Source organism: Pseudorasbora parva, chromosome 20 (genome assembly GCF_024679245.1).
Source record: "Pseudorasbora parva isolate DD20220531a chromosome 20, ASM2467924v1, whole genome shotgun sequence".
Taxonomy (NCBI): domain Eukaryota; kingdom Metazoa; phylum Chordata; class Actinopteri; order Cypriniformes; family Gobionidae; genus Pseudorasbora; species Pseudorasbora parva.
Window position 1 is genome coordinate 6524365 of NC_090191.1, and position 27051 is coordinate 6551415.

Consider the following 27051-nt stretch of genomic DNA (forward strand, 5'->3'; position numbering starts at 1 on the left):
TGACTTGTGGTAATTTCCAGATTAATACAATTTGTGTACAATTAATCAGAGCACTTAAAGTTGCAAATATTTAAGCAAAATGCACTTTGTTATAATGCACTTTTGTCTTCCATAAATTGAAGAAAAATGCAGAGTTCTGTTTGTTGAATAAATGTGTTCAGCATTAACTAATTAACTCTGGCCCATGTATTTTTATTGAATCGTATCGAATTTTCACATTGTATCAAATCGTATCGAGACAGCTCTGTATCGAGGTACGTATCGAATCGTGACCTGTGTATCGAGATATGTATCGTATCGCCAGGTTCTCCAAGGTATACAGCCCTACTGTCAATGGTGAGTTTCCAGACCAAAGAACTTGATGTGGGTCTGGCTTGTCAGGCTAGTCTGACATCTGCGTGCACAGGCACCGATTTGATCATCTGGTTTGTCAGGCTAGTCACTCGCATGCACAGGCACCGATTTGCCTATGATCTCGGGCATTTGTCGGTGATTTCACAAAACCTGTCGGCGACTCAAAATCGGGGCAATAATCGGGCAGTGTGAACTAGGCTTTACCTGGGTAGCAACTGAAACCAGCTTTGTGCAGCAGGCCACTGTTCATCATATGCTATCGTTTGTGTCTCTTCTGAGGGCACACAAAAGCAAAACGATCTATAACAATGCAATACTATTACATATAAATGTAATATATACTATTAGATGTTTTAATCTTAAATGTCTACAAATCCAGCATCGACCTGAGATTTGTTTACAAACGATTCCGCAGTGAAATGAAGCAAACGCACGAATGTCTTCCCCACGTGAGCTGGAACTTCATTAAAAATAAATGAAGATCACACATTCCTAATATTAGGATCCAAAGGAAGCTTATGCAGCGACTGTGTTCTTCCACAACCAGGAATATGTACGCTAGAGGTTGCCAATTCTAAACAAAGGAGTAGTTTGATGACACCAAGTTTGAGCGCAGACTCTTGGGAGACATGTGGTTTTCACCTCATAGCCGGTGGAAAAAAATCGGGATAGGACTCTGGCAGAAATCATGTTCATGGATGTGATTATTAATGTTACTGTAGTGTGAAACGGAGCAAGACAGAGTGCTGTGGAGCTGAAGCGATTGTTACGCAAACACACGCCTCACGAGCAGCAGGACTTTAATTATGACGGGACACAGTCACAGGCTCCATTTCCGCTTTTCTGGTCATGAGTATGAGGTAACGCAGCTCTATTTATCATATCAGATACATTTAAGTGTGTTTAAAATGATGTTATGACATAACTCTGTGCGTTCGTTCAGCGGCTGCTGTGACACTTGTTCACACTGCTAAGAGAAAAGAGTTTCTGCCAAATAAAACCGGAATCCGAGGGTAACACAGATTGACAGGCGACTCCCTCAGACGTCCCGGTTCCTTGGTTAAAATAGCAATTTTCTCACAATTTACAAATAGTTAAAAACATTTGGCATATTGTAAGAACTCTAGTGTACGGATCAAAATATATAACACTGGCCTAGTGGTTTTGGGATATTTTACTGCAAATATACTACATAGTGCACCTTTACCCGCTAGAGTGCAAAAAGTTACTGACTGCATTAAATAAAAAAAATATGATAAAATATTTTAAATTATACAAATACTTTGTTTTCAAGATAAAACTTTATAATGTACAGTGTGAAAAATGAATTGAGACTAATGAGCAGTGTTTTTAAATGATTCATGTTTTATAAAGTTTAACTTTAAGTGAGCATTAGAAGATGGCAAAGATATGCTAAATGTAAAAATAGCAATTAACAGCAATTTTTTATTTTAACTATCCTTTTAAAATGGCTGAGTATTACTTATTAGGCATTGAGAAAAGTCATGTTTCCATTACAGTAGTGGTTTTATCTGGCAATTATTTGGCAAACATATTACAAAGTCAGTGCTAGCAGCTACAACAGTAACACAAAGTTAAATAGACTAAAAATTTAAAGTAATGAAACTTCACTTTGCCCTCAGCCTATACAATTTGCCAGGGAACAAATGATAGATCCATAGGACCAAAGATTGCCTGTTAGATCAACACAAGACAAATTATATATCATGCTTAACCACTACAGAGACATCAGAGCCAGTGGCTGACGTAAGAAGGTCTAACTGAGGAAAGGCTCTCGGCGAGTTAACTAGTGCTGAGCACCCGCTGATCCACTGGAACTCCAAAAACGCTAGATACAATATTCAAATAGACGCTCTCTTTATAAATAAACCACAGATTTGCGCTTTACCAAAGTACATTATTGCCTGAAAAAGTTTTAAAACTACATTTTGCCACACATTAACAGTAGTTTTTTTTAAATATGCAGGGTTGTAATGGCTGTTGTTAATGAAAGACGCCCTCTGCTGCTACGGAGTAGCAAACAGCAATAAAAGGTTATAACGCCGGTGTTACGAGATTTTCGGTTTCACTGGGCGGAGCTTATATGAATATTCATAAGATTCGTCTGCATGCGCGCCACGCTTGAAACAGAACATTTTAGTCAACACTGCTCGAATCTTCACACGTTTTAGAATTACTGAGAAAACAATTATGAGAAAAGGTAATCAGGTTTCAGCGACAAACTAACCGTAGTACAACTGTTATTGTTAAAGACTTTATTGCTTGCAACGTTTTTTTAATTTATTGTATTTATTTATTTTATTCTGTGCATTTGTCTTGATTACAAACATTAATGATTAATGTTAAACACTGACATTCACAGTAAGTATGATACAGAAGTAAACATACTAAACTGACACGAGTCTACATTAATTTCAGTTGGGCATTTGTATCTTGTGAGACTTATTTTCTTTTTAGTAATCAGTTTATAAATCCAGAGCATTAAAACAACTATTAAACCTGAACAAATGGATCTGTTGCCTAATAAACTTTACCTTACACTGTTGTGGTTTTGTGACATTAAGTATCTTATTTGAGGAGGAATAGCCTTGGCTACTTTAATGCAAAGCAAAAGCTACTTAAAGGCTATGTGTGTGTGTGTGTGATGATACCATCCTTTATGAAAATGTTTTCCATCAGAGCAGTGCCATTACATTTGTTAGCCTACTCCATAGCAAGAAGGAATTAAATGGTTAAATATTAAATTAAAAAGTTTGGATTAACAACTGCACTCACTACTGTAATGTGGTTGAAAGTTTTATTTACAGGTGTGCATATTGAAAAGACATGTTTGATATCTTGAAAAATAAATCTTTAAGGATTGCAATATGGTGATGGTGGGGGGGAGGGGAATAGGCCCTTTGCATGCTGGACAGATGAAAACTGCCTTTAGTTTTGGTCTGCTCATGCAGTCCCAGTGGTACCACCCACTGCAACTGTCACATTGAATCTGAAAAAGATATCACAAGAAGAAATCTTCAAAAAGTCAAGATTGCTGAAAATTCTCTTTATGTAAATCATAGTCGCTGTTAAATTTACCCGTGTCCATTTTGCCCTTTGCATGTGAATATTTATTGCCACAAGCCAGGCACAAGTCATCCAGCTCTTCTGTGGAAGAAAATTGGTCAATATAATAATATACATATGGCAATGAAAATCTATTTACCAAATTTAAAGCAAAAAAATAGACCTGATTCTTTTAGCAGGCGCTGGCCAATGTCATCCCGCATCAGTGCAATATCTGTTTCCTTGCATGCAAAATTAAGGTCTCCCCCTGTTAAAATAGCTTCTGCAAACTGAACACTTTAGTAAATTCAATGAGAGAAAATATTATATATATATATATATATATATATATATATATATATATATATATATATATATATATATATATATATATATATATATATATATATAAACATACATGTATAAGTAAGTAGCTTCAATTAACTTTGCAGACAAACACACCACATGAGTTGCCATCAGCCTGCATCGGACATGCACCCTCCCTCTCTGAAGTGAACAAACCTGTTGCAGTTGCAGCCGCACGTACGTCATACATGACAGGAAGCTCGCACTCCAGACTGTTGTGAACGCACTCAGGACCGTTTGCCATGGCTGTGCCTCAGAGGTAACCATGTTGTAAATAATGTTCAGTTTCTTACATAGACTAATCTTGTAGTTTCTTAAGACCTCAATATATCATCGAGAGCCGCAGTTATTAATTTTGTTTTGTCTGCATATGTTTTTTAAAATAAATATAAGTAAGTAGCTTCTATTAACTTTGCAGACAAACACACCACATGAGTTGCCATCAGCCTGCAAGCTGTGTGGTAAAGTGACAGGCCCATTTGGTATCATGGAAACCCTTGCGGTTCATGAAACACCTTTTTTGGGGGCAAGAGAGGAATTTTTAGTTTAAAAATGTTTAAGTTAACACAAGGATCCATGAACATGTTTTCCATTTATTCTTACCTTACTGCATTTCTGCTGTGAACTGCATTCCTGTGGCTCTCACCACATGATTTCATATAAACAATCCTCCCTTTTTGAGGATAAATCATCTGCCAAAAGATTGAGTTATTAAAATTGTAAAAAAAATAAATAAAAAAAAATAAAAAAATTGGTTTTAGAGAGAAAGACAGAAGCCATGTAATGAAACAAACAAACCAGCAGTGTCCAGTGGTTTTGCCCTCATTTACGGACCCCAACAGAACATCATATACCCGAGGATCCATCTACAGTATACAGGTATAGGTAATAAGAATAACACATCCTTAAGGACATTAACTTTTATTGTCATTTTTTTAGGATTAGCATGGTTTTTAGTTTACCCTCTTCATTGAACTGCCCTTGCCATCCCATATATGTCATTTCAAATGAATCCATGACAAATGCCTTCCCTGCATAGCATTTTTTTCAGGCAAGTGAGGTATGCATTGATAACCTGCAGCAAATTTAAGAATGTGAACAATTCCCATAATTCCACACTTTAATGTATATGGCAGTATAACAAAGTAAAAAAAAAAGGGTGTCATTTTATAATTATGGAAATGTGAACGAAATCAAACATGAAGTCACTGACCTCACTCTCAAGCATCATCCCAGGCCTGAGGCGCTCAAGGTCCCATGTAAACAATTAATAGGGACCTATTTTAGAACACATCCTTCCTCCTACTTTGCCTGCCCAGATGTCTTGCAACACTAAATGGACCCAAAGAGAAACAATGCTCAATTTTCATTTAATTATCCTTGAAGTTAAAAGTGGAGACATACATGTAGTCTGGGAGGCAGCAGTGCAGGAGGCAGCAGGCTGGGGGCAGGAGGCAGCAGGCTGGGGGTAGGAGGCAGCAGGCTGGGGGCAGGAGGCAGCAGGCTGGGGGTAGGAGGCAGCAGGCTGGGAGGCAGCATGCTGGGGGCAGGGGGCAGGAGGCAGCATGCTGGGGGCAGGGGGCAGGAGGCAGCAGGGCAGGAGTCAGCAGGCTGGGGGCAGCAGTGCAGGACGCAGCAGGCTGGGGGCAGGAGTCAGGGCAGGACTGCAGGACGCAGCAGGCTGGGGGCAGGAGGCATAAGTGCAGGAGGCAGCAGTGCAGGAGGCAGCAGGCTGGGGGGCAGCAGTGCAGGAGGCAGCAGTCTGGGAGGCAGCACTGCAGGAGGCAGCAGTCTGGGAGGCAGCAGTGCAGGAGCCAGCAGTCTGGGAGGCAGCAGTGCAGGAGCCAGCAGTCTGGGAGGCAGCAGTGCAGGAAACAGCAGTCTGGGAGGCAGCAGTGCAGGAAACAGCAGTCTGGGAGGCAGCAGTGCAGGAAACAGCAGTGCAGGAAACAGCAGTCTGGGAGGCAGCAGGCTGTGAGGCAGGTGGGGCAGCAGGCATTTGATGACAAATGGATGTAATCTGAGGATGAGCCATGTCAATAGGCATAGTTGCTGAAGCAGTTAAATGGTGGAGAAAAAGTTGTGCAATTGGCAGGGTAATTGGAAGGATGACTGTGAAGGGTGCTTGAAGAGAAGGGGGCTGGGTAGTTGCTGAAATTTTATAATTTGCCACAGGCACAGAGGCAGGGAGGGATGTAGTTGTGACAGATGTGATTTTAGGATGCTTTGGTGGGGGATCCTCTAAAAAAGTATATCAACTGATCATTGTTACCTTGGGGATTTGTTTTCCACTGTCATCTAAAAGGTTGATGCTTTTCCCATCTACCTTCACTACAGTGAATGGGCCAACATAATCAGGCTCTAATTTTCCACCCTTTCTCTGCTGCCTTCGGATGTTATGCCTGATCACCCTGTCCCCAACCTGCATGACAACGGGCTTTCCCTGTTGAAGTTTTCTTTTTTGAATTTTAGTTTGAACCCACGCCATATTTTCCTGAACAATTTTATAAATCCTGTCCTGTCGGTTTATGGATTCTGATATTGGCTCCAATGCAATCATCTCCTCTACACTTTCATTGATCTAGGAGAAAAATTATGCGTTAAAACATTTACATTCCAAGTTTAATATAATTTACTTTCCTCATAAATGCACTAACCTCATACGTGTCTGGTACCACACATGGATACCTAGCCTCTCAACCAAAAAGTAACAAATATAGGGAAAAGTTTGTGGTCAGCTGTTTTTTGGTCTGCAGACCAAACATGGCTGCATCTAAATAATCAGACCATGTGTCTGGCCGTTTTTCCACTAACTTGCTCAATGTTCTGTAAAAAAAGAGAGAAGAGAAACATGGCTCGCAATGCAGTCTTACACCTACAATTAAACTATTACATGGTTTCTTACTTCTGAATTGTTCCAATAAGCCTCTCCACCAATACGTTTGTTTGGGGATGATATGGAGCACATAAACTCCGCTTGATGCCAAGCATTGGACACACGCCCAGATTGATCTTTATAATGCATCTCAGTTTTAGTGGAGCAAGAAGAAAATGTATGCTTTTTGTTAGATTATTATACTCCAACAACTATTCAAGCATCACTAAAAGAATAATCAAAAAGGTATAAAACCAACCTTGTTGACAAATTCAGTGCCTTGGTCTGTTAAAATCCTTTTAGGAGCACCAAATTTATAAAAGAGCTGGACAATACAGTCTGTCACCTCCTCCGCTCTTTTGGATTTTAGTGGGAAAGCCTCACACCACTTTGAAAAATAATCTACCATGACACATATGTTGTTACATGTATGCCTGTCCTGTCTGTTAGTTTAGCTTGTGTTTCTCCCCTGTTCAGTTAATTAGTCATGTCAATCACCTGTGCCTTGTCATTCACCTGCACCTTGTTATCCTCAGTTATCCAGTGTATTTAATCCCTCAGTTTGCCCTCTGTGTTTGTCAGTACTCGTTCATGTGTAGCTGTGTTTCCTTGAGTTTATCATTAAAATACATGTTTCTTGTTCTCCTTTATCGCCGTGAGCTTATCTAAGATGCACAGTTTGTAACAGAAGTACCGACTGAAACAGTTTTTTTGCTGTTTTTCCCCCCTTTTTTTTGTTTGTTACCCTGTCTTCCCATGGCCCTTCCCGACGTCCAACTCATCTGCCTGGAGCAGGGAGACCGCCTGCTGGAAGCGCACACACCCGGGAATAACCAAAGGAAGACTTCGCCGCATTCGTGGAGTGGGTGCTGGTAAACAACCATTCGCCATTGACCATCGGCCCCGCTGAGGAGGACAGCGGTACCAGCCTCACTCCACCACTGCCCGAGGCCAACCACCACCAGTGAGTGACGCAACAGAGAAGTTGCACGAGCCCACCGCAGACCGCGGGGACCGGCTGCCGTGGATGACGAGCCCGTACCGAGGACAAGGATGGAGGGTTTCATCGCCACAGAGCCCGGACCACCAGCAAAGGTCTAACCAGGTGCGTGAGCCGTCTATCGGCACAACCCTAGTTCACATAGTCTATTGACTCATGTTTCTCGTTCATTGAAATTCCTCCCTCCACCGCAGCATGGCGCTATTAGCAGCGAGCGCATGCGCAGCGCTGTCGACTGTTTAATTGTGTCAAAGAATGACAACCTCAAGCCAATAGCGTTCGAGTATGAGATGTGACGGAGCATGTGATTTGTTGAATTCAGTGAACGAATACGCCCTTTACTGACCGTGAGGCTTTGAGTCTGACTCTGAACGAGAAATCTCATTCGTGAACGAATTGGTACATGTTGTTCGTTCGTAAACGAAATGAACCAGTTGTTGAAGGATACTGATAGCGAACAGCTCGGCTCTTGTAGGTGGCATTTTTGAGCAAAGAAAGAAATGTACACTTTACCACTGTAATGAAAACAGTGTAATAATGCAGGTTTATGGTTAAATGATTACTACAGAGTAAAGTAAAGTGTTTTTATTTTATTTTTATGTTTGAACCATTTTCTTTATTACGTTTGAGTCATGTCATGCACTTCTCTAAAAACTGTAAAACAAATAAAAAATGTGACGGTATGGTTAAATAGATCTCGTGTGTCCCGTCAGTAAATAGCATTCTGAGCTACTGAACGAACTTCACTGACCGAGTTGCTGTTTTGAGTCTGAACGAGAGAGAGATCTCGTTCGTGAACGAACTGGTACTTCTCGTTCGTGAACGAAATGAACCAGCTCTGAACGAGAGAGAGAGATCTCGTTCGTAAACGAACTGGTAGGCTACCTCCATGGTCATTTAGCATGCATGTCTCGTTGAACAATCAGCAGAAAGCGGATGCAAAGCATAGTTATAGAAAAACATCATTATAACCCCACGTTTACCATAATCCCAGATATATGAATGTCTCCAAACAATTAAATGTTAATCATGCAAGAAAACATGCTTTGGTCATCTGAACCACTTATTTAGACTTTTTTTATTTAATGAGTAGATTATGCACATTTTAATAAAGCCAAATCATTTTTTTTTTGTAAGTAAATGTGTTCGTTGACTTAAGACATTACACATAACACTCTTTTTCATCACCTGCGTTCATATTTATGTAATATGAAAAAAAAATTTACTGAACGAATCAGTGAACGAATCTGAATATAATATCAGACGGCACCCCCTTGTCAAAAAATCCTTAAGGATTTTTAATGGAAATCTGTACAGGATTCCATTAAAAATTTCTATCATATTTTGGAACCGTTCCTATAGGATTCCGTTAGAAATAATCTTATAGGATAATTTATGTCTTGTCCTTTAAGATTCTTATCTGATTCCTATAGGATTCCGTTAGAAATAATCTTATAGGATAATTTATGTCTTGTCCTTTAAGATTCTTATCTGATTCCTATAGGATTCCGTTAGAAATAATCTTATAGGATAATTTATGTCTTGTCCTTTAAGATTCTTATCTGATTCCTATAGGATTTTTTGGGAATTGTCTTATAAGATAATACATAAATATCCCATAGGATAAATCCTAAAGGATTCCAATAAGATTCCAAATGTAATCTGATTCCTATTGGATTCTGTGAGAATTGTCTTATAAGACAATACATACATATTCTGTAGGACAATTTCAACAGGATTTTATTGGATCCAATTGGGTCTTTCTCTCTCTCTCTCTCTCACACACAAACACACGCACGCACGCACACACACGGTTTTGCTATCTTTGCTTTTTACATGGTAGGGAAGGCATATTCGGACACAGCAAAGATAGCAAAGTGTACCAAGGCTACTATGTCTGAATACTTGGTACACTGTAAGAAAGAAAAAAAAGTAGAATTAGACCCTTTTCACATTTCCGGGTTTCTCAGAGCGGAAGTCGTCATAGTTAGGTTAACTTCCCTTACGAAAAAGAACTATGGTTTTACTATAGTAAAACTGTAGTTTAACTATGACTGTAGTAACCGTGGTATTTTGGTGCGAAACCATGGTTTTTAAAAAACATGATTTTACTACAGTTATATTGTAGTAATACTATAGTAAAACTGTAGTTTGAATTACTGTAGTAACTGGTATTTTTAACAACCATGGTTTTACTACAGTTATATTGTAGTAATAAGTACTAATACTACAGTAAAACCATTGTAACCATGACTGCAGCAACCATGGTTTTTGCAGTAAACATGGTTTTAAAAAACATGGATCATGTACCATAAATTGGTTGTATTACCACAGTGCAGCCATGGTTTTACTAAATTATCTTGAAGTACATTTAAGTACTTAAGTTACAACAAACATCTACAAAATAACAACAGAAAGAAGTTACCATTCTATGATTCAAACTTTATTACAGAAATTACATAATCTGAACAAAAATATAAACTTTCATGTGTTCTCATGTGACATAAAAAAAAGTTGTAAATTATTGGTGATAAAGTGGTGCTGTGCAATGGTTAAAAAATTCAGTTGCTAATTTACAAATAAAAAAATAGCAATTTGTTCCACTGTAATAATGCTTTATATACAAAAATAACATTGTACAAATAAAAATGACTTAAAGCACCTTTAAATACACAGCATCTTCCTCCTAAAATTTCTATAAGCTGTAAACATGTGCCCAAAACAAGCATACGTTTGCAATTTATACTGTACATAAATTAACAGGATTATAACAACATTACTTAACAATTAATTACTTTATTACTTAAAAACATTACTAAAATTTTCTTTTCTTTTTACGAAAAAATACATATACTACACAATAAAAATTAGAAGAAATTAGTGTTTTTTTAAAATAATGTTTAAAATGATATCCACTCACAATAGATGAAGACATGAAGTCTCCTGGTGGGGGACGAATACATTCTAGGTGGAAAAGTGTTCAAAAACATGTGATGCAGCATCCATGCCAGCAGCTGTCAGTGTGAAGTCTGTCGTATAGGCCGGCAGGTTACAGGCCAGCTTTGGTTTGGTTCTGTCTTGACCTTCAGCCCAAATGGATGTAGGATCTAAAATGAGAAGAATACACACCACATTAACACACGGCTAGCTGGAATTCTTAACTTTACTATTGAGTAGCCATTTAATAATGTCCAAGTACAATGATGTCTATTCAGTCTGTGTTTTCACAACCCATAAATTATTATGGCTCCAAAAGTAAAGCAGAAAGAATGTACATTAAAGGATTAGTGCACCCCAAAACGATAATTCCTGATCTTTTACTCACCCCAATGCCATCTAAGATGTTCATGTCTTTCATTCTTCAGTAGAAAATAAATAAACATGTATATACTTTTTAACCTCAAATGCTCGACTTTGATGATGTAAGGCTTTGTGGCGTCATTACGTTTGAAAGGTCACGCGTGTGACGTATGTGGAAGTACCATCCCAGTGTTAAAACAAACGTGCAAAGACTAAATCAAACACCCTTTACAAAAATAAAAGGTAAAACAACGATGTCGGACAATTTTAAAGTTAGAGGAGAACATGAGATGGAGTTTTTCGGCACTGGGTCAGCACTGACCTTTCCGGCGTAATACGCAGTGGGAAAACAACATCAAAGTCGTGCATTTGAGGTAAAAGGTATATAAATGCTTTTTTATTTATTTTTAGAAAATGACCGATGGAAATTATCAGGAGATTTTAATTTTGGGGTGAACTAATTCTTTAACAATACAGAATATGGTTTTAGATTCAAATTCAATTTCTATTTGTTATTAATCTGCCAGGTTCTCACACCAGCCAATCACAGCGCACTCCCTCTCCCGAATACTGATTACTCACACCTGAAACTCATCACACTCATCTCCACTATAGCTAATACCAGTGAAACTCAATAGTTTTGTGACCTGTTTTAATATAAACAGGGTTTGTGTTTTTAGGTTTACTTGTTAATTTAATATTGCTCATACAGTGTCACTTATGTTTTGAATGTCAAAGCCTTCTTAATATGTATAATTTTGCTAATGAAAATAACTAAAATCATGCTGATATTATGTCAAATATTATGTGAAATACATGTATATTAAATTACCTTCCTCAGTTCACCCGTTTCTTACAGCTCTGTCAGCAGCTTCCTCCAGAAATGTTGGAATCTTCCCCTGTTGTAGATGGGTTATTTTGTCCCTCCTGAAATCACAGAACATTTTTACAATATTTGTTTGCCATTTTGTAGCTAATTTTCGCGCTCCATGTAACTGACATCATCAATGTTACAGTGTATACTTTTATATTTTTGATACGTACCATTGACAAATTAGCAGCAAAACCTTAACAAAACTATCAGAACATTTAAGTTTCACATAAAGATTTATTTAAAAGCTCAAGCTTTCATAAACAAGGGCTCAATCGATCAAATCGATAGAGTTAGCTTAAGTTACCCTCTTGAAAACGGTTGAGATGCTGACTTTTCCCGAAGTCACTAAACCATTTCTATCAAGTAAATATTCAACAGAAGTGTGTCAGTTAACGTAAGAAAGGTGTCAGGAACAGTTGTGTGTATAATTTGTGTGGTTTTAGGGACTAAACTCACCTGAAACTAGTGAAAACAGCGTCTGAGGAAGTGCTGCTCGTTTGACTCCGAGTCCCCGTTTCCATGGCAACTCTGCTCCAGTGTGGTTTGAAGAACGCGATTCGAATATCCAACGCGCATGCGCATTAAAACGCCACAGTCACACATTATTTACATGATAAATAACCATATAGATTTAAAACATTACATAAATAAAAATCTCATTGATATTAAATCATGAATTTAAAATTAATTTAGTCATATGAGCCATTCATAGGTGCAAAATGCCACCCCTGCACTAGATAGTGAGACAATGGCACTTTTATATATATTTTATATTAATGTATTTTGTATTTTTATAGGAACACTCAACCTAATTATTTAATTTGAAAGTGTGATTGTTTTTCTATGCAAACGCTTTGCTTTGGTTATATAACAATATTAAGCCAGTCTCTGTGTTTTTTCATTGAAAAGTGAAATTCCATTAAAATAAATCAGAATGTACTATAGGATTCTAAGAATCCAATAAGATCCAACAGGACAAAGTGAAATTCCATTAAAATAAATCATAATGTCCAATAGGATTCTAAGAATCCAATAAGATCCTACAGGACAAAGAGAAATTCCAATAAAATAAATCATAATGTCCAATAGGATTCTAAGAATCCAATAAGATCCTACAGGACATAGTGAAATTCCAATAAAATAAATCATAATGTCCAATAGGATTCTAAGAATCCAATAAGATCCTACAGGACAAAGAGAAATTCCAATAAAATAAATCATAATGTCCAATAGGATTCTAAGAATCCAATAAGATCCTACAGGACAAAGAGAAATTCCAATTAAATAAATCAGAATGTCCAATAGGATTCTAAGAATCCAATAAGATCCTATAGGACAAAGTTAAATTCCAATAAAATAAATCAGAATGTCCTATAAGATTCTAAGAATCCAACAAGATCCTATAGGACAAAGTTAAATTCCAATAAAATAAATCAGATTGTCCTATAGGATTCTAAGAATCCAATAAGATCCTATAGGACAAAGTGAAATTCCAATAGGATTTTTTGACAAGGGCCACGAGATGAAGCATGGCACATTTTTTGCTGGTTGTCTTGTCAATAATTTTGATAAAAAGGAAGCTGACTTTGAGTTGTTATTATTCATGTGCTGAGGCCCTGTGATATAGGCAAATGTTTCAATGGTCCACTGTTTGTTTTATCATCATACCACCCATTTCATTAACGGCTCTTTTAGAGGCGTGTCTAGCGATCTATTCCACAGACCCTTGAATGTCTTTCAGAACATTTTTAATTGAATGCTCTCAATTATCCAAAAATAAAACATTGCTGCTAAAACAGTCGTATTTTTTGAAGGCAAGATCACTAAAAACAAAATCGATAATAAGTGTATATTGATATAGCCCTACCTATAGGTTTGCACTGCTATGAGCGGGGATCAAACTCAGGTCTTTCCGCATGGGAGTCTGATGCTCTAACGACGAGGCTAAATGCTGCATATTTTTCCACTGGCCACTAGATGAGGTGAGCGTCTCTTGAATTGACAGGAGTTTACCTGCACAGTTCTCATTAGCTCGCCTCCATTATACTGACAGATATGTTTCAGAACCACCTATTATAAAAACAATATGCCAGATTCGGCAGATGCGGGTGCGGGCCAGATATTATCGCCGCCAGTTGCCGACCACTGCTTTAAACTAACAAGAAACTATGCTAATATAACCATGGGTCGAGAGCTGTCGGTCCAACCACACAAGTTTGCAAAAAGAATTTTAGATTTTGCTGTAAGCAGGCCAGTCCCATCTAAGCTTTTCTCTTCCTCTGGCGGCTTTTGAGAACTGCAAATATTCTGGAAATGATTTCCCTTGTGAATCTACTGGTATCTCCCTCAACATTCTGACAATGTTTGTTTTGCGAATCAATGATTTCTCTTTCATTGTCTGACAGACCTAGATCATTGGTTAGGTCATCTCTTATCTTCCTCATTCACCAAACTCTCGATTCTTTTCAGCTAGACTTTTGTTGTCTTGACTGAACAGAAGTCCTCTCAAATCCTCAGATCTTCTTTAGTCAAGGCTTCAGTGATTGTTCCTGACACAACTCCCGAAAAAAAAACTCAGTTCCGTTGCAAAGAACCTACCATAGTTGATTTACAAACTATATTTATATTTTGATCAATTTGAACTTTAGTGTGTAAATAGCATCCAATATTTTGCACCAAGGTTAAGTACCTTCCCCTGTTTTCACCAGTTGTAAATCTACTATTATCATCCACTATCATCATTTTTTCAGTGTTCCCCTTTGCTGTTAAACGTATTGACATAATTGTACATTTAAGCTTCTTGCATATGTCTTAAAATATTGTTCTTTTTTATTTATTTCCCAGTTCTGTTGTTGAAGTTCCTGCACTGTCTGGCATGGTCTATTTTCCAGGATATCCTCCTTCCTCCATCACTATCTCTGTAACGGATTCACAGAGGCAGGATTCAATTGCAAGTAACTCAGTTTATTGACAGATAGTGTCACAGAAGTCAAAACTCAGAACACTGAAGAAGTCCGGATAAGACGGAGCAGTGAGAGAGGCTCTGTTTGGCGACACGGGCAGGCTGTGAGCAGCTGTGACTCGGGAGGTCGGTACAGGTATTCCGGGAAGGGATCCAGCGTTTCACGGAAGGGGGAAACGACAACCAACACGGAGACACAAGGGGAAACATCCAGCAACGCTCTGACAAAGACAAGAGAGAAACAGAGAGACTAAATAGGGTGAAGGTGATGAGTTGCAGCTGGTGCAGGTGATCAGCCACAGGTGCATGATGAGCCAATCCCAGGCTCCGCCCTCACCTACATTCAACACGCACCCAAGAGTGAGACAGGGAATCCATGAACCGTGACAATCTCAGATTCAGCAGCCAGTGATCTTCTTGGCATTGCAAGGGTGTCTTGAAAGTTTTCAACAATCTCTTGCAGTTTTTGCAAGACTTTTGAGTAATAGTATATGTAGCAATATTACACAGTGGTCTTTAATATCAAAACATAACTTTCTCTCTGTTGCTGCATCAGATGAAAGATTGGAGCTGGAGGATAGATAAATGCATACATTGAACTGCAATGGTTAATATTTACAATGATGAAGTTTTTTAAACACCTTGAAGGGGTCGTAACAGTTGACAGTGCAGACTCAGACAATGATGCCACTGTCACAAACACTGTGTTATAAAGCACACATGAACATGATAAAGACAAAAGGCAGTGTTTAATGAATCCACAGGCAATAATCCACAGGAAGAGAACAGCTTCTAACATATATTAGACCCGACAGTAATGAACAGAAACAGAAGAACTAATAAACAATACACGTTTATGCAAGTGCAAACAAAGTCCAAACGGAGTGAGACTGTGATGATAACCATATAGACTATAATAAACTGCATTCCTGAGAGTTGCAGGAAATATTAAGCGTTAATAATTGAAGGACTTGAAAAGGAACAACTTGAAACTTCTCTGTTTCAAGGACATGGGAGAGTGAGATATTGATACTTTAAAACATAAGAATATGAATATTCTACTAATCTTTGTCCAGAGAATGAATATTGGATAATGGCTATAAATACAAATCTGTAAGTTATCTAATGAAGTTTTATGTGTAACACTTTACAATAACAGGACATGAATAATCATGTATTTAATGCATGAATTAATAGTTAATTCAACATGAACTCATGATTAGTTAAGATATGAACTAATCATGAACAAATGAGGAGCTATCCTTAATTAAGACATGAGTCATAATGATACAACAATACTACATGTTAGTACATGTTTAGTAATTAATTCATTAATTAATAAGTATGGGTAAACTAAATTAAACAGGCTCTCTAAGAAGGAATAACAGATATTTTGACTTTAAAACACATTTTCAAATGAATTATTGTCATAATTTAAACCATTTTTACCAGAAGCTTCATCATAAATATTACTGAAAGCCAACATTAGTTTTTCATTGCTTTCACTGATCATCTAAATTTGCTATATTTTATCTCAAAAGGTCTGTTTTGTGATCTCTTTCCCATCAAACTAAACCTACTGTGACTTATAACGGTTTCTGAGGAATCAGTCCCCAAAAAATAACCAAACAGGAAATGCAGTTAAGTCCGGAATTGAGGAAACGTCTGCTGGGATCTGTACAGTTCTCTCTCCACCCAGACATAGGCTATGATGATACGGTACCTCCGTTCTCTTAACTGGGCTGAATACTAGTTATACTAGTTACATGTGAAATTTATAATAAGTTTATGATAAATCATGAGCTGACTTTTGTAAGTAGTTAATAGTGAATTAATCATGAAGTCATGACACGATGCATTAACAAGCTATGAGTTGATGTTAATGGATGGTTAGTTAATAATGAATTAACCATGATGTGCCCCCTCAATTAGTGTATGGTTAGTTAACCATGAGTTTAGACACTATGATGCACTAACAATTCATTAACTACAAAATGAATTAACATATGCACAAAGAATCCTTATTCCTTTTCACCCCGGTACAAAAAACAAACAAAAATATACAAAGTATTTGTAGGCTAGTTATTTTATTTATATAATTAAACATATATGGACTTAAAATAAAGGCCAAACATAACTGTAAATACACATACAAGGCACGTTTACATGTAAAGCAGAGCACATCCACTGGCTAATACTAATCGAATCATAAACATTTAAACAATTAAAAAATACAGTTAATTACTGTACACACCTCCACAAATATCCCAATAAAACAATCATACAAACATTTCTTAAACTATTATTTCAATTAACCAAAGCAGTTGACATTATTATTTGATAAAATGCCAGCATTACCGAAGTAACACAACTAACATGCTAGGAGCACCGAGAGCGCCACTAAAGATTGTCCCACAAGAAACAAACCAAAAATACTGTAGTTCCGGGAAGAAAACTGTAGCTATGACTAAATGTAATTGAACTATAAAAATCAGAAAACGGTTTATATCAAATTAAAATTATAAGTGGTAATTATTAGTCTATTTTCCACGTTTGATTAGACAAATCTGTGAAACTGATGGCTAAATAATCATGTTACAATCATTGTCACAAAGCTGCAGATGGCAGATTTTAATACAGTTTACAGTTTAAATTATGAAAGTATTAAATCACATGTTTAATTAAAAGTCAGAGTACTTTTTATTTATTTTAAGGAACCTGTTTGATTTAGTTTACCCATACATGTTAATTAATGCATTAATTACCAAACATGTACTAACATGTAGTAATGCTGCTGTATTCATGCATGAATCCTTATGACTGTCTTAATTAAGGATAGCTCATTTGTTCATGTTGAATTAACTATTAATTCATGTATTAATACATGATTATCAATGTCTTGTTATTGTAAAGTGTTACCGTTTTATGTGCTATTGAGAATTTGAGAGTGGACTGAGCTCCCAGACCAGGGGTCTGTTCTTCATACCTCGCTTAATACATCTGAGATGATTTGACCCCAGATCTTCTAATAACTGATATTACGACTGGGACAGTATACCGTACATACATTTTCAATGGAGGAAAAGAAAGCTCTCGGACTAAATATAAAATATCTTCAACTGTGTTCTGAAGATGAACGGAGGTCTTACGGGTGTGGAACGACGTTAGGGTGAGTCATTAATGACATCAATTTCATTTTTGGGTGAACTAAACCTTTAAGGCATCAATGAAGTGTGCCGTATTAAAGCCGTGCGGTTTATGTGTTTATGTCTGAGAGCCTTTTATACACACACTTAACTGCAGATGTTGCACTGTTCTGTTGGATCATCATGTGGATTTATGAAATTGTACTAATTACCTTATTCTTCATCTTTAAATGTGTTTTATACAGCCAGACCCTGACACTTACATAAATTAGCTGTTAACTTACAAATGTTATTGTTGTTAATAACAGGAATTTACTTAACCGTGACATTGGCGACCCGAAGCATTGATCAATTCACTGATTCATTAACTGTTTGAATCTTTTTGGAGAAACACGGAAGAGAGGAAAATGCTGAATAAATTCATAGTTTTTGATATTTTTGGACCAAAATGTATTTTAGAATGCTTCAAGAGATTCTGAAGTGTTACTTGAAGGATTTGTAGCTCTGGTTTAAGGTAAATAACAAAACTCCACAAATGACAAAAAACAACAGCAAAACACAAAAAAACACAACTCCAAAAAACAACATAGATAGATAGATAGATAGATAGATAGATAGATAGATAGATAGATAGATAGATAGATAGATAGATAGATAGATAGATAGATAGTATTTTTGTTTAGTCTAAATATCTAATAAATCTTAAACCAAGATGCTTTTACTAGAGAAGTAAAATGACATGAGATTTTTTTTTTCATGCCTCTCTCTCACACACACACACGCACACACGTTTGTCATATTGTCATAAAGATTATATAAGAGCCTCATGAAGAGTCTCACTGTCACTGATTTATCATGAGCTCAAAGCATTATGGGTTGAATCTCTGATCAGTCTGTCCTGATTAATCAACACAGTTTCACTGATGCTCCAGACCAAACCATAAACCCAGGATAGAGAGTGTGTGTGAATGTGGTCTGGACTGTGTGGATAAGGGTCATTGTGTCTCCAGAGACGCTGTAGAAGGACAGAGTTCCTGCACTGTGATCCACATACACTCCTGTTCTATAGATATCACCAGACACTATTCCAGTGTGATCTACTCCACTGTGATCTCTTCTACAGCTGATTGGCTTTACAGGGAAAACAGTCTCTCTGTTATTGTGTCTGTATGAGTAACTGGAGGAAGAGCAGCTCAAACTCCAGGACTGATCATTACGTCCAAATGCACTCTCTTTACCCCGTCCCTTTCTGCTGATGCTCTTATATGACACTGATATACGCACATCACCCCTCCACTCAATCTCCCAGTAACAGCGTCCACACACACTCTCTCTACACAACACCTGCTCATACACATCAAATCTCTCTGGATGATCAGGATACGGCTGGACTGTGTCAGTGAATGTAATCTCTCTGTTCTCCTCAGACAGACGGAGGCGTTTATTCACCGTGTTAAGATCCAGAGTAAACTTTTTGAAATCTGATGGAGAGAAAACACATGACAATCAGGAATTATGAATCTGATCTTATAATGAACACTGGAAAAAATATTCTTACAGAAACTGAGTTCAGATCTAACATTTATAATTTTCACAAATTCATATTCCAGCAGCAAATCTGAACGTGATTTATGATTCTTATCTTGTCTATAAATCTTATCTCATCTGTAGTTCAGTGCTCAACCCTCAGGTCTGTTGCCAAGCAACCAATGATATCAAAATCTATAACAGAAGGACATTTTTTATGAAAATCTTCATAAAATGTGTTTTTTATACTTTCATTCTAATTTTATTTTATTGTCATTTTGTGATAGATTTAGTCATAAATGAGGTTCTGACTGAAATCATCATGGTTACTAAACAGATCAGATCATAAAGTTAAGTGTGTGTGTGTGTGTGTGTGTGTGTGTGTGTGTGTGAGAGAGAGCGCGTGTCAGTGTGTTTGTGTGTTTGTGTGTGTGTGTGAGAGAGAGTTAGTGTGTGTGTGTGATAGGGTGTGAGTGTGTGTTTAGACGTACATTTGTGTAGTCCTGCAGTAATCCTGATCTCTCCTCCATGATCCACACTATAAAACACACACAGTAACAGTTAATCAGTGAACACACACACACACACAACACAACACAACACACCAAATCTCACACACAACACATACTCCATCTCACTCTCATACAGCCCTGCACGGGCCTCAAATCTAGGCCCCTAGCCCGGCCCTGGCCTGAGACGCTGAGGCCCTAGCCCGGCCCGTGTCCGACAGCTTATCAAAATTCTCGCCGCCCGAGTCCGACTGGAGCCCGTGTTTTTTTGTTTTGTTTTGTTTTTAATGTCAAAGTAGTTATATTTCATTTAGTTTCTTTATTAAGTTAATTTTGAAAAATGTTTAGAACATTTTTTTGTTTGTTAAATTAAAGTTTTAATTTTTTTTAAGTGACGACCAAGCGGCCAGCGGCCGACAGTGAGTTAACCGCATATTTAATCGATTTAGTCACTCAAATCAACTCTTGGCTTGTCTTGCCTATAATAAAATCCATAGATATAAAACACTTCAAGCATCACAATGTTAGTTAATTTCGCCAACTATTACCACCACAGTAGCCTAAAAGGCATTTTTAACGAGCTGAGGCAGGCTGATTCTGCTCGCGGCTCTCGCAAACGGAGCTAAACAATCTAAAAACAAATAATAATAAAAAAGAACATGCAGGTTGTCTTATAGCCTACCTTACACCTACGCAAATGAATATAAATCCCATCTTCAATTCCCGGGGTATATGCTCATTTAACGAAGTTTGCAGCAACAGAAGCAAAAGATTCATTTTATTCAGCAGCTTATTTCAAATTCAAAGACCACATAAGAGAGCGCGACCTAAGCGCACTGGTAAGATCATTTAGTCTCATTCATTTTTATTGAAGATGATTGTGTTTTTGAGCATCTAAGACTTATTTTAAGTTTCATTTACGGCCATTTGCGTTGGCTTGCATTAGTCATTTGCGGCGATGCGTGTTGCAGCATCATATCTATCTGACTACAACATATAGCCCATAACACATTCTGACACATAATGATATTTTCATGTTTGAAAGTCTCTAGGTTAACATAAATGCAGATATAGGCCTAATTGTAATAATAAAAAACAACATAATTATCGATTTTGAAATATTAAACTTCAATGTCAATACAGAATGAAATATTCTGTAGCCTTTTGCCGTCGATACCATGGATATGGTATGGGCCGGCTACTGCCGACGTTGCCTTTGCTGTATCAATAGGCAATATATTTATATTTAACATGAAGTATAGGGCTTCCCTGTACATTAATAGCAGCAGACGCCCTGCGGATGACACGCAACAGAAACGCCTTGCTCACAAGCAACGTGTGCTGCTGCTGCTGGCGCGGACTCTGAACCAATGCTCTGAACGCTGTGCGAGCCATCTTGACAGTCGCGTTAGCTATTATGGTCTCGTGTTGTTTCCACCAGTTTGGTCTGGAAACTCATCATTGACAGGGCTCAATCCGAGGGGTGGGATAAACGGTTGTTTTTCAAACTCCCTCTGCGCGCGATAGGATAACGCTACAACCAACCAGAGCAACGAAGGTGAAACGGAGCTCATTGATAGATTAAACATTCGCCGTATCCGGTCAGCAAAACTCCAAACACATCTTCACTTTTAAGAATGACTTCAGTGTCGTTCTTTGTTCTTTTCTCAGAGAAAAGCTTAACTCCAAGTCTTCCAGAGTCGCGGTCAAAGCTGATTCGAAAGACCGCCGCCGTTCGCCAGTTTCTGTGTTTACTAGAAGCACGCAAACGCAACTCGGCCATCATCATTATGCTATGCCCCGCCCACCGACTATACACGATGTGATTGTCCCAGCAAGAGTTTGGCGTTTACAGCTCAGATAGGAATTGAGAGTTGCTAGATAACACTCGCGGGCAGATTAGATTTGCTGCCGCTAGGGTGTGTCTAGATTTCTAGGCTAGTGAATCGCGGCATATTTCTGCACACAAACACAAAATACTGGAATTTCAAAAGGGAACGCAGATCTTAAAGCGGCCACACTATATTCCTGTTACAACATCCTCCGGGTATGGTGGGATACTGGTGCACTTCCAGGTCCACATGACAGCTTTCACATTACCAATTTTTCATACGAAAAATTGTCTCATGTTGTGAACTAAACTGCCAGTGTAAAAACTCTCTTTATTTATATTCTTAAAATGAGAGAAATCACTACTTATTCAGAATGTTAAAGCTTAGGCTTAAGAGACATGTAATGTGATGTATGTCTAGTCTACTTGCTGTATTATTGTGGACTAGGTTGAACATTGTTTTCTGTGGGACATGGTAAGTCCCTTTGTGGTGCACTTTAGGCTTTTTCACTTTGTAAACCTATAACATAAACAAAAAGATATTATAACACAATAAAGAACATTGAAAAGGAAAAAAAAAGCCTAATATGAGCAATTTCAGTAAAAATGTCTCTACCTTTGCCGTTTTAACCTATAAAACAAATGCCAAAAAACATTGCAACTTTCATTGCAACTTTTAAAAAATGTGGCCGCAACAGGCATTTTAGGCCGCAACAATCACAAAAAAGGCCTGCGAATTCCTGAAGGGACTGACTAACTCTTATATTCACACGATCCAACTACATCGATCTGTGCTCGGCAAGTTGCCCTTCTGAACGACATATATCAATCTTTTAGCACTTGTAATGATAAAGGTGTTAAACGTTACTCGATGCAGTCTGCCTATATGTGACGTCATTGCCTGAACTTGTGTGAGCTGCTAAAATAAGCCAATCAGAGAAGAGCTCAACATTAATATTCATGACCCTTCCCAATAAGGCAAAAACAGAGCATTACATCCTAGGGACAATTTCTAGGGTTGTAAATGGACCTGTAAAACTGTATCTGGACAATTTTTGCCCTTAAAGGGTTAGTTCACCCAAAAATGAAATTGATGTCATTAATGACTCACCCTAATGTCGTTCCACACCCGTAAGACCTTCGTTCATCATCGGAATACAGTTTAAGATACTTTATATTTTAGTCCCAGAGCATAATGCAGTCAATGCCCACTTTACTGTCCATGTCCAGAAAGCTAATAAAAACATCATCAAAGTAGTCCATATGTGACATCAGTTGATTAGAGTCTCTTGAAGCATCGAAAATTCATTTTGGTCCAAAAATATCAAAAACTACGATTTTATTCAACATTGTCTTCTCCTCCATGTGCCTCCAAAAAGAATCAAACGGTTATTGAATCAGTGAATCGATCAATGATTCGGGTCGCCAATGTCACGTGATTTCAGCAGTTCGGTCCGCATCAAACTGCCAAACTGCTGAAATCACGTGACATTGGCGTATCGCATGCCAAAATCGTAGTTTAAACTGGGTTTAAACTGCGTTAACTCCCGATGCTGACGATTCTCATTCATTCATTTATTTATGCTAGCGAAGCAGCAGCACAAGAGAGAATGAGACCACTAACTAATCTATGAACACTGAACAGTCAAATCCTTATACTGACTGCCACACACAAAAAAAGCACAGGACCAATAAGTTCAAACCTAATAGCCTATTATAAACAGATTTCCTCAAATAAAAGTTAGACTATATGCGCCAGCACGTTACGGCAACCATTTGCGTGTCAGGGTTGGTCTGAAAGCGTCTGAAAATGATCTGTAGACATGACGAGGGGCAAAAATATCATAAGAGAAGCTTAACGTGTACTTACAAGTGCATTATTTATCTGTATTTTCTTCATTAGGATGTGTAAAGCCAGTGATGAGTAAGTTTCATTCATAATGTTTCTACTTCATGTAACATGCCGCTAATACTGGAGTGAAGCCATTGTCAGTAGAGGTCTTTACGGGGCACCCGAGACCCGTGGACCCAGGATCCGACCCGGGACCCGTACGGATTCGGGTCTATATTTTAAATGGTCAGCCGGGTCCGGGTTGGGTCCCAATCTATTACTTCGGGTCCCGGGTCTGTTAACGTTGTAGCCTATGTAATACATAAATCGGACTCGGAGATCACCTGGCCGTGAGAGTCAGCATGGCTTGTGTTTTTTGTGTAACTTACAAATTGCTAAATTAGGATAAGAAAAGTGTGAGCCGGGAAATGAGGTTTAGAAATACACAACAACAACAAAAACACAAGCTCTCTCTCTCTCTCTCTCGCAGCCGTTTAGAAAGCGGGCAGGCGCGCGGTAATAATGTACTCAAGAATATATTTCAAATCAGCATCAAGACCTCAAGTGACCTGTCAAATAAATGTTTTCTGTGATGCTCAAATTGCGTAAAAAAAAGCTCATATTTCAGGTGCTCCAGCTGACGCGCGAGTGCAGTCTCAAGCGCGTGTCATGTTTCTATGGCAGCCCGAGCTTCTGCCGTGACTGCAATGACTTCAAAAATAATATGAATGAACCGTCTTGTTTAATCTTAAATTTCTGCTAGTCAGACTCGGCTCAGAGAGATTATGGCAAATAAATAATGCTAACGGAAGCGGCCATGGCACTGAACGAGCAATAGATATTAGTTCAAAAGGGTAAACAGTCAAAGTTCTTATGTGAGTTAACTCATAAATCCGTCACTGAATTAAAGAGAACTTTTACAGCTGAAATGAGTGAATTAAGCCTGCTTGGAACAATTACAGAGGAATATTGTAATACATCACAATCAAGGTACAAGGAAGGGAGACACCGGCTAGCCTATCTATCGTTAGGTACATAGTCTGACTGAGACAAAGTTATTTTTCGCAGCTTGTTTATTAACTTGTTAACAGCAGTTTATTATGTAATATGAGACAATCAGGTCCAGTCGCGTCTGTGTCTTCCCGCCGGGTTCGGTTCCAGCTATCAAATAATAGACGGGTCCATGTCGGTCCCGGGTACCATATTTTTGGCATTTCTCGGATCTGCACGGGTCCGGGTCCAGTTTTAGAAATAATAGACGGGTCCGGGTCGGTTCTGTGTAGAACATCGCGGGTCTCTTCGGGTTCGGGAACAAATTTTTGGACCCGTGAAGACCTCTAGTTGTCATCATGTGATCACGGGACAACATTTCTCATGGCGTGGTGAGCATAGATATGTATACATATCTATGGTGGTTAGCTTGTGCCAGGGGCGTGGATAGTGAGCCGTTAGAAGTACCATCATACGATGCACCACAACGTCCAATAGGAAAATTCGACTGCAGTAACCGTTCAACCTTAAGAGGGCAGCACTAAGACGTTTTTACACCATATATTAAGGAATTAAAACACTTTATACCCAAATGACAAAACATTTACTCGAAATCAATAAAGAGCATTAATAAAGCCCCACTCTTGCAGATCATTAACTAAAAAAAGTTGGTTAAGGGTTTAGTTACCCTTTAATAATAAACGGACATTTGCATAAAGCATGCATATTTGTCCATAACCATGTTGATTAGAGTATTAAAAACTTGAAACATATTAATTTAAAATACATTTACAACTGATAAAAATGTGCGATTAAGTTGTGATTAATCGCGAGGCAACTCATGACAATCATGCGATTAATCACGATTAAATATTTGAAGCAATTGACAGTCCTAATCATTAGTTTCTTTTTTTACAGTCACTATTTCATTCATAGTGTCATCGTGCACAGGAAACTAGGAGCATATGAGGATTAATCATTACTTGATCGTTTAATTATCTAATTAGCTTCAGCACTGTTGTAGTATTACTTTTTTTACTCTGTAGATTGGACTCAGACACAGAGCAAGTGTTATTTTAACACTAACACTTTTACTGTGCTCTTTTACAGCTGTGTACTTTTCTCATTTATTTATATTATTATTATATACTGCATAAATGTTTATTCAATTTCAGTGAGTTATGGAAGTGCACTACAACATAGTAGAACTTATTAAACACTCTTCCTGCTCAACATACTTGAGTTTTTCCAGCCTGCAGTTTGGATTGTTGACTGTATCATAGAGTATATTTACTCCTGAATCTCCGGGGTGATTGTAGCTCAGATCCAGCTCGCTCAGGTGTGAGGGGTTTGACCTCAGAGCTGAAGACACATACCCACAGCTTTCCTCTGTCACCATACAGCCAGACAACCTACAAACACACACAGCAATATCACATTAGCTTGTCACTAACAGTCATTTGGGTGGTAGCTGTAATTTTCTGTAGTTTCAGTCTCAAAAGTAACAAAAGTGAACTCAACCGAAACATTTATACTCCAGTAAAGTAGAAATATACTTAACTAAGAAATATAAGAACAGGAACAAAGTATTTCTACATCGTCAGTAAACACCAGGGGTCGAAACTTGAAGACCCATTTTTAATTGATCGTCATTTCATAAAATATTTTTTTGTGGTCAATTATCATTATCCGGAAGAAATAAATATTCCCCTTCAAAACATTTCATATTATATCTTGAGCTTAAATGAAAAGTAAATAATGGATTTGATCCCACACAGACAACAGTGGTGCAATACTTGCCCTGAAATCTTAGTGAAAGAAAGAATATAAATCGAACATTTAAAAACAAAATGTCAAACTTTGTTACTAAAATAAAATAGGAAGCTGCTTGATGATTCTCACAATTGTAAACACTCCACTGAAATCCTCACTTCCAGGTCAAGAAGTTGTCAATCAAAAACTTACTAGCCAATGATAATCGTTTGCTGCTTGCCCCATCCACACAAGGGATTTGTGTTTAATTCATATTTTTATTAGTTTATTAAAAAGTTACATTTAAAACATTTGGCACAAATCTAATTACATATTAGTCAAGTATGGCCAATCTGAGTGCAGTTGAGAAGCAGCGAATTTACAGACACTGCCAAAAAAAAAAGGAACATTAATTACCTCAGTATCTCCAGCTTCCAGCTCTTCAGACCATCAAAAATAATCTTCACTCCAGAATCCTGCAGGTCATTGTTACTGAGGTCCAGCTCTCTCAGGACAGAGTTTGAGGATTGTAAAACTGACGACAAACTCTCACAACACTGAGCAGTGAGATTACATATGGTCAATCTGAACAAGAAAAACAGTAATTGCATAATGAATAAATTCAACAGAGTGATTTTTAGTAATTAGCTTAATGGGAAAAAACATTG

General features: G+C 37.8%; 1 protein-coding gene and 1 long non-coding RNA gene across 3 annotated transcripts in view; both read right to left on the bottom strand.

Moving 5' to 3' along the window:
• Nucleotides 1-9203: 9203 nt before the first annotated feature.
• LOC137049436 (uncharacterized) lies at nucleotides 9204-12878 on the bottom strand. Its single transcript, XR_010899597.1, has 3 exons — nucleotides 12292-12878; nucleotides 11794-11888; nucleotides 9204-10768 (listed from the first exon to the last, which is right to left on the bottom strand). It is a non-coding gene; the product is annotated as an uncharacterized lncRNA (long non-coding RNA).
• Nucleotides 12879-18824: 5946 nt separating this feature from the next.
• Nucleotides 18825-27051, bottom strand: part of LOC137049215 (NACHT, LRR and PYD domains-containing protein 12-like) — a 59115-nt gene continuing 50888 nt past the window's right edge. Inside the window, exons 9-12 of one of the 2 annotated variants that reach the window (XM_067427680.1) lie at nucleotides 26801-26968; nucleotides 25870-26043; nucleotides 19962-20008; nucleotides 18825-19424 (exon numbers count right to left, since the gene is read on the bottom strand). In XM_067427680.1, coding sequence (XP_067283781.1) covers nucleotides 18850-19424; nucleotides 19962-20008; nucleotides 25870-26043; nucleotides 26801-26968 — 964 coding nt within the window. In that variant the 3' untranslated portion in view covers nucleotides 18825-18849. The remainder of the gene's footprint in view (nucleotides 19425-19961; nucleotides 20009-25869; nucleotides 26044-26800; nucleotides 26969-27051) is intronic. The other variant, XM_067427681.1, reaches the window with a different exon arrangement.